The following is a 9,573-nucleotide window of genomic DNA, read 5'->3' on the forward strand; positions in this document are numbered from 1 at the left end:
TTGCGTACTTCGTTCGGTTACGTATTGCTGACAAAAACATTTTTAGATTAAAGAATCTAGTGATAATATTGATAATGTAATCATCTAGATAATAGCCCTAATACGATAAGTAATGTCAAAATAAAATAATATTAGAAATATCCTAAAAGTAACAATGACCGACTAGATTTATTCTAAAAAATTACAGCAATACTAGATTCTTTATCAGAAAATGTTTTTGTTCCTGACATGTAATGCTTTACATTTTTATTTTTTAATTTCAAATCGGTGAGTTTATCAAAAACACAAAGAGATAAAAAAAGTTTCTAAACAGACTAAACTATCAAATTAATTTTTTTGCATGTGTTTGATAAGATTTTCTTTAGAATTTCGTTAACAAAGGATGATAAGGGTGAAAGTTTATTTCAGCCCCTCCCACTCATTTTAAAGTGAAAAATTACCTAAGAATGTGTGTTTTTCATAACAGTAATGCTTCCATAGAATTTCATTAGTCTATCTCTTTTCGTTTTCAAGATAAAAATAAAACATTATTTTCCGCCATCTTTGTACCGCAGTATCTCCCTAATGGTTGACTTTTTTATTAGCGATTTTATAAAACAAACTACCCTTTATTTGAACAGAATCACCCCCTGAAGTTTTTCGCATTTGTTTTGAAACACCCTGTATAATCACATCCCTAATGGGTTTGTGTTCTCCGATTTTCTGGGAGGACGTTCTGACCTGAATTTATATATATATAGTTTCCGAAATAGCCATAGAGAACATCGTAGGAAACTCACCCTGTATAGAAACGGCAGAGAGTCCACGTGGACTTAACAAGTATGTCACCGCAAAACACTCTTTCATTTCATTGGCTACTTCCAAATTTGTCGAATTTTATTGATGGGACACGTCGTCTAATTTTTTTTACAGAAACACAGTTAAACGGTAGCAAAGAAGCCGGAGAGAACATCAGTGCAGTCGTACCTAAAAAAAAATCCCTGTATATTTTTAAATCTAAATTTCCTGTATATTTTAGAGAAATTTTTAGAACCGCGCAAACTCTTCCACGGTATATTTTCTTAATTTCGCATATTACCATGGTTACGACTTTACTCTATGGTTACGGAAAAAAGGGACGCATATACAGATTTTTTTTTTAATTTTTTAAACTTGAATAACTCGATTTTTTTTGGACTTTATTTGAAAAACCTTAGAAAATATGTTTCTTTTATCGAGATCAGAGTATTTGCACTTATTTAAGACTCACCCTATACACAAAACTATGATCAAATTACTGTAAATGTTTGCCTGTATATGTTAGGTCAAAAACAAATCCTTTTATATTTTTTAATCTATTTTTATATATGTTTTTGAGAATAGAAAATATTAACTTAACTATCATAATTTTTCCTAGAAAGATCAGTTCAAAAATTAATTGCTACATAATGTAATTAAACTCATTATCATTAAATTTATTTTTTATAATTTGTCCTATTACGTTGACTAAAATTATGAGAAAAAAATATTTTATTTAGTTTTTAATTTATCATTATTTTTAGTTCCTCTTTTTTAAACCATACAACATTTATTTAATATTATTAAAAACATTATTACCAATTTGAGAAATAAAATTAATTTTTAAAATATTTTAATACCATAGAGTATTGAGTGGTTTTTGAATTATTAAAAACGAGGTTTTGAAAAAATGATTCACTATATGCTCCATGTACGGATGAAAATTCACTACGTAGATAGATGCCATACGATTCGAGAATTTACTTTCTAAAAATACAAACGAATAGGCAATTGTTTATCTTACATTAAAGTTATTTTTTTTGTCAGAAAATTATGGCGACATTAACGATGATTTTACCATTGATATCCCACTAAGACTTAAAGCCAAGTCTACACGTAACCTTTTAGCTGTCAGTTTTGCGTGTCAGTTAAGACGGTAGAAAATATCTACTCAGGTATTGATACTTATTATCTTATTATTTATACTTATCTTATCTTATTATTATTGATACTTATTACTACTATTGATCAATACGTCCCGAGATATTAGTCTTAGCTATACCCAGAACTTATAATTCTAGTTTTTTTTTTTAACAAATGGCAGCAACACAAAATTACAACAATTACATCTTTTTTCACACCCTGTATATCATAGAAAACTAAATCTCATACAAAATTTAGAAAAATCAGATCAATCTACCAAAAACGATCTTTAACATGCTAAAAAAATCAACAAAATCGGTCCATCTTTTTTAAAGTTACAACTCGTTGAAAATCGGTAAAAAAATCGTTGTGGTATTTAATTTGACGGGCAGTTATCTTCTCGAAAAAATCTCTTTTAAAAATAAGCGGTTTGCAATCGTGATTTTACTTTAGTTGATAGGGAAAGGCGTACCGGCGAAATGTGGCAACGCCGCAACAGCACACCGTCGCATTCCTCTCACTCCGACTTAATAAGATCCCTATAAGATTTATTTCACACATGTAAACACTGTCTCAAAAGTAGTAGAGTTACAGTACGGCAATTTTTTAACCGGGCCAATCGTTTTACTCACATCAAGTAGGAAGCCTACTTTCTTCATAACCACTAGACTGAATCGTGGTACATGTCCTAATGTTAAACCGTTGCAATCATAGATGAAGTGATAATTGCAACAATCGTCTGTATGGAATATCAGTTCTGCCACATGCAATATATGTATAAGGAACTTCTCTGGATAGAAATATTCCGCTCCAAATTCTGGATTATGTTGGCAATACACGATCCTTTTATAGCCTGGACCAGGTTTGGGCATTGGTATTGCATAACTAAAAATAAAATAGTATAAAAATCATCTTAAGGCTCCCCCACACATACTTTTTCGCACAGTGACCTCATCTGGGTTATTTTGCAGGCATTACCAAAATCAGATAAACTTTTAGTCACATGATTAAGCTTGATTGGCACAGCATTGCCCACTTTTACATGTTTTCTTTTAATCAAAATATTTTAGGAAAAAAAATTAATTAATTATAAATACACTCGTCAGCAAAAGTCTTGCACCCCCCAGATAAATGTATATCTTTGCATAGCATATTGTAGTGGCTAGATTTGGTTTGGTTTGAAATAGAAAGAGATTACATTAGGAATGTAGCTGAGTATAATGAATATTCTCCTTCACTAGTTGATAAAATATTTAGAAAACGTAGGTATAGGTTAATGACTTCTGAAAATTCGACTTTTCAAGTGGAGAAAGATACGTCAAAATATTTTTCAATACCGTTTGATAGACAGTTATCCCGTGGTCTAAAGGGAATTTTTAAGAATGTCAATTATAAACTTGTGCTAATTGTGCTAAATTATAACTTGTGCTAATAATAAATTATATTATAAAAGTGCTAATAATAAATTACAACAATTATTAGGCAATCCAAAGGAAAAAACACCTCTACTGGAAAGGTCGGGTGTTTATGAAATTTATTGTAAAGATTGTAATCAGAAATATGTTGGGCAAACTAGAAGATCAATATTAACTAGATTTAAAAAACATTTAGCTCAGATAAGATATGATAGACCTGATAAATCTTGCGTTGCCGAACATATTGATAAAGAACAATGTATAGATCTTGACAACTTAAAATTACTTAAACAAGTCTCAAATTACAGGCAATTAGATGCATATGAAAGCATCAGAATTAATAAATGTAAAGATAGTATGAACAGAGACAACGGTCCAATTCCATCAAGTTCTTTGTTCCTACAGCTCTAGTGGCGGAAATCTAACTGTTACGCTCGGTGGGTTCTGACTCGGTTGGCTAGATCTTGCCACGCCCACTCTGTCCCCACTAAGCGAGTATATAAACGCTCCAATTGTAGATTGTATTTTAGTTTACAATCATCTGCTGATGATGCTAACATGGTTAGCGAAACGCGCGTCCAGTGTAAAAATAAAAGTGTTTTGGTGTATTGTGGTGATTTAGTGTTTTATTTTGCAGTGGCTATGTGTACAAATACCTTAATATGTGTCTACAAAAAAAAGGTCATAAAAGCTTTGAATGAAAACCTTATCGATGGAATGTGTATGGTTTTGCTATTTGCGGTCAAATTTTGTTTTTCAGTTCGAGTTCAGTCTTGTAGTAAGTGTTGTGAAAGGCGACAAAAATTCCAGGGCACGAAATTTCTGCCTTCGATAGGGCCCGAAGTACTGCAAGCCGGGCAATAGTAAGACGATCGAACATGGGCAATAGAACACGATCGAGGAAAACTTAAAACCGAAATTAACGAAATAGTGGAACGATGGCGAACATACTGCGAAACACTGTATAAAGAAAAAGATCCTCAGCCTAGTTGCTCTTTCCACAGTGATATAATTAATGAAGAACCAGACATACTGAAATCGGATATTGAAGCAGCAATAAAAAACCTAAAACATCATAAAGCCCCGGGACCAGATCACATCACGGCCGAAATGCTCCAAGCGTCGGGAGATTTTGGTGTGGACATCTTGCACAAGTTATGTAATATGATATGGCATACGCACCAATGGCCATCAGATTGGACTGATTGTTCCATAATAACCATCCACAAAAAAGGATCTCCAGCCAAATGACTCCGACAACTTTCGTACCATTGCGCTAATTTCACATGCCAATATATCTTTTGAAAATCTTTTCTTTATATCATTAACAAGGCTAAAACCGTATATTCAACCACAAATCCCTCCAGAGCAAGCAGGATTCACAAGAGGTCGAGGAACACGTGAACAAATTTTGAATGTCCGTCAGATTATCGAAAAGGCCCGAGAATTTAACAATCCGCTCTATATTTCTTTCGTAGACTATCGAAAAGCTTTTGACAAAGTCAAATGGTCAAAACTATGGATGGTTCTTAAAGAAATGGGCGTGATTCTTCTTTTGATTTTATTTATCCAGAATCTCTATATAAATACCAAAAGTAGAATTATCATCAATGGCGTTACTTCGGAAGACTTCCAGCCTACCTGTGGTGTTAGGCAGGGGGTGCATACTATCTCCTCAGTATTCAATATATATACTGAATATATCAAGTGAGAAGGGCATTGGAACATTGGCAAGGGGATAAATACAATTAATGGTCACAAAATTACCAACCCTCAGATTTGCAGACGATACGGTCCTTCTAGCGGGAAACGAGGAAGTGTTATTGCAGCTTCTAAAATTGGTTGAAGACGAAAAGCGAGAAACTTGGACTTGAAATTAATCCCTCTAAAACAAAAATTATGATTATCGACAGGCAAAACAACAACAAACCTGATGTAGTAAGCATTGGTCGTTTTGAGGTTGTAATATCAATATATATCTTGGGTCACTTATAAACAACACGGGATCGTTAGAAGGGGAAATAAGAAGAAGATGTGAAATGACAAGAGTGGCAGTGCGAAAACTCTCAAAAGATATGGCGAGACAAAAACATATCTAAACACTTAAAAAAAAGGTTGTTCACTGCCTAACTATTTCCTATATTAATGTATGGCTCCGAGTCCTGGACGATGAGGCAGTCAGAAATGAAAAAAATTGACGCAACTGAGATTTACCATTATGCGACGAATGCTCAAGAATTCCCCTGGACTGCCCGGCGAACCAATGAATCCATAATCCAAGAACTGAACACCACAGAACGCCTCTCAACTTCTATACAGTCACGTATACTTAAATGTTTCGGTCACGTTATGAGGAGGGATACTGACTCTATGGAAAAACTCATTATACAGGGCAACGTTCCGGGAAGAAGACCAAGAGGCCGCTCGCCCTCCCGATGGATAGACCAGTTATCAAAGATCACCCACAAGCCACTGCACACGCTTGTACATGAAACACAAGACAGGGAATTATGGAGACAAACCTCACACATCACCTGACCATTACATTCCTCTTGTAGGAATAAAGATAGAGAGAGAGAGACTGCAAGCCGAATTACACAACGGTATATGGACACCGGAAATGTAAGATCTCGTCCTAGATTGGGCCGTACAAGGGTAACGACTGAACCACAGGATCGCTACTTGGCTCAATTTGCCAAAAGAAATCGGTTAGTTCCAATTCGAGAGCTACGATCTCAGTTTCAACGAACTTACCACTGACCGAGTGATATTAAGCCGAACCATTTCCAGGCGACTTTTAAATGCTGGATTGTGGCGTAGACGTCCACTGCGAGTCCCTCTATTAATTTTATACCATAGGCAAAGGAGGCTACAGTGAGCTAGAGAACACCAGAACTGGTTATTACCTCAGTGGAGAAACGTAATTTTCACTGACGAAACCAGGATAGGTTTGATAAGTGATGCCTATCGTCAGCGAGTGTGGAGGGATGCAGGGAGGCAGCATCGCTTGAATAAAGTGCTCCTTATCAAGGAGAAACTGAGATGTGCTGGGGTGGCATCATGTACTATAGGCGAACAGAGCTCATTCATATTCCTGAGGTGATGAACGCCCATTTGTATGTGGAAACTGTAATCAGACCAATAATGTATCCACTGCGAGAAGAAATCTGCAATAATTTTATTCCCATGGATGATAACGCTCGTCCTCACAGAGCTAGGATGGTCCAGGAAGCATTAAATGAAGGGGAAATGACTCGTCTGGACTGGCCTCCACTCTCCCCCGACATGAATTTCATTGAAATGTCTGGGACTACATCACCAGAGCTGTATTCGCAGAAATAACCCACCAAGAAATCGCCAGGAGTTGATCATTGCCGCTCAAGAATTATGGCAGAACGTATCTCAAGAAACCATAAACAACCTTATAGTGGGGATGTCCCGACGACTTGATGCACTCATAACAAATCGTGGAGGCTATATTTTATATTAGTAACCTTAATTTTGTCAGAATTTATTATTTATTTATTTACATTCTCTTTTTTTGTCAAACATTTTTCTTTACGGAATTTGTATTTTTTTGTATTTTGGCAAAATATATTATTAAACTTGGTCAAAGTTTTCCCTTTTTTTGTGTTATTTTTTAACATAACTTTAGTATCTATTGGTTTCCACGAAAGATTAGTTTGAAATGTAATTTTTTATTAAAATAGTAAGGGCGTGCAAGACTTTTGCCGATGAGTGTATATAAACAGTTATTATTTACATCAACATAACTCATCTCTTTAACAACACTTAAGGGACATAACTACTGCTTTCCAATTTTGTGTACTCACTTTACTCTGCTTTCCTTTATGAACTCTGGTGATAGTGGATGTTTTGAGAAGATTTCTGGCATGAGGTTGCGCACGCTGTAATACATGTCCAGTTTTTCCTTAGATCTCTCGATACTGAACTTGTTGGAGAGTAACACATAACGCAGAATATATCGATCTAAAACAATACCGGGCGTTTTTCAAAAGTGATTCTCACCCCTATAACTTTTTATTTATTTTTTAAGTTAAAAAAACGAAGTTTTGTATTTTAGTACATGACATAAATCAGGATTGATTGAAGTTCGAATTTCGGTCACTTTCTGTTTCACCGGGAATTATTTCAATTTTTGATTTTGTTTGACCGGAAATGACTATAACTTTAGATTTTTAAATGACACTCTCGGTATTTTTTTACTTTATTCGATAGAAGATAACACTCTGAACAGAACGACATACCTAATATGTCAACTTTTGACATTTTCGCATATGGTTTATTTGAAATTATGACTTGCGGTTTGTAACGAAAATTTGACTCGAAATACCAAGTGTAAGGTATCAAATTATTCGCAAAAAAATGTTTTTTCCAAATATGCTAATGAGCCACCCTCGTTCCATTTGAAAAAATTAAGATATGATTAAACGTTTATATAAGATAATAAAAACATTAGACGATCAAATCTATTTTTCCAAGACTCCTTGATTAAGAATTAGTGTTTTTAACATAGCCATGGCACTCTAGATTGAATTTTAAAATAATTTTTTTTATCAAGCGAGAATGTCAAAAATTGACATATGATATGTCATTCTATTCATAGAATATCATTTTCTATCGAATAAAATAAAAAAATACCGAAGGTGACATTTAAAAATCAAAAGTTGTAGTCATTTCCGGTGAAACAGGAAGTGACCAAAAGCAATTGAATACGCCAATCAATCCTAATTTATGTCATATACAGACATACCAAATCTCGTTTTTTTACCTGAAAAAATAAAAAAGTTATAGGGGGTGAGCCACTTTTGAGACGCACCCGGTATAGTAACTAAATTACCTGGTTTTTCTGGAAAATGTTTTTGAGTATCTGCCCATTCGCTCAAAATGTCCAGGCACTGTTCATATTCCTTTTCAGACTTATTATGTTCCAATCGCATCTGTTCAAAAAACTTGTCTTTATTCGTTACTACGAACACACCAGCCATCTTACTAAAAGTTTATTTGCTTTACTTCAATGTATAGCGATTAAATATTATTTGTAAATTATTAAAATAAATTATAAAACATGTAAAAACCTTATAAGTTGTCGGAAATCATCAAGGAAAACCACTAAGTTTGTAATTAGTCTCAATTTACTTATACTTAACAAACAAATTATATACATCTAATTACACATTTAACAGATTTAAATATGAACTACTATACGTTTTTAAAGTTTTATCGATTCTGGTTTATAGTTTATTTTACTTGGCAAATAAATTTAAAAAATATACTCATTTTTAAATTTTGAATTCTAAAATATATTTATACAGTATGTCCCCGGATACCACTGCATTGTGTCGTCGGTAGTTATGCCAATTAGATGTGGTTAGATGGTCATTGGCAAACGGTATACACAGGAGAATTTTCGGGTCCGGGAACTTGGAACACCCTCAAAAGAAAAAATTCACTTCTCCAACTCCCAGTGGGTGACATAACAGGAATGTACAACTTTGAAAACACCTCACTGTAGTATTTAGCAATAAAGTGATTGGAAGAAGAAAAGAGGAGCTTACTCAATTGTGAAAATACCATACGCACCTTAACGTCGTATACTGATGCTTCCCAAAACCAAGCAGGGACAGGGATAGAATTTGGGCCAGCCCAAATACTCAGACAGTAGATACCTACAGTATCCTTCAGGCATAAATTTACGCTATCGAAATGTACGTACAATTTATCTTAGATAGGAACTATCGAAAACAACCAGAGTGCCATTCTATCCGATAGTCCAAGCAGCACTTAACGCGATCAACTCAATAATCATCAATTTAGGGATTTGGTCAAAGAATGCACAGAGAAGCTCAACAAATTGGAGCCAAAAAAGAAATAAGTCCTCCTACTCTGGGTGCCTGCTCACCAAGAGGTAGAAATATTGAAAAGCAAATGATCTAGCTAGGAAGGGCAAGACACTTACTCCCACTAACTGGACCAGAAAAAAAAACGTTCAGTTTTCCAAACCAGAACCAACTGAAAGCGGAACTGAAGAATCTGGATGACTCCATCCGTAACCTGATGGAATGGGAATCCTAAAACTGTCTAAGACACTGGAAAAGTTCTTCAGAACTTATGACCGAAGAAAAATAAAGGTTTTCCTTGATTTAAGTAAAACAATCTTTGGATTGTCACGGGGTTTTTCTAACAGGACACTGTCCCAAGCAATACAGCCTTTACT

General features: G+C 34.6%; 1 protein-coding gene across 1 annotated transcript; it reads right to left on the reverse strand.

Annotated features, from left to right (window-relative positions):
* Positions 1 to 1,380: 1,380 nt before the first annotated feature.
* On the reverse strand, positions 1,381 to 8,394 carry LOC115890709. Its single transcript, XM_030911012.1, has 4 exons — positions 8,197 to 8,394; positions 7,169 to 7,325; positions 2,553 to 2,805; positions 1,381 to 1,392 (listed from the first exon to the last, which is right to left on the reverse strand). The coding sequence occupies exons 1-4, from the start codon at positions 8,342 to 8,344 to the stop codon at positions 1,381 to 1,383; spliced, it is 570 nt and encodes a 189-aa protein (XP_030766872.1). The 5' UTR covers positions 8,345 to 8,394.
* Positions 8,395 to 9,573: the final 1,179 nt, after the last annotated feature.

This window comes from Sitophilus oryzae, unplaced genomic scaffold (genome assembly GCF_002938485.1).
Source record: "Sitophilus oryzae breed Bouriz unplaced genomic scaffold, Soryzae_2.0 scaffold_908_pilon_pilon, whole genome shotgun sequence".
NCBI lineage: Eukaryota > Metazoa > Arthropoda > Insecta > Coleoptera > Curculionidae > Sitophilus > Sitophilus oryzae.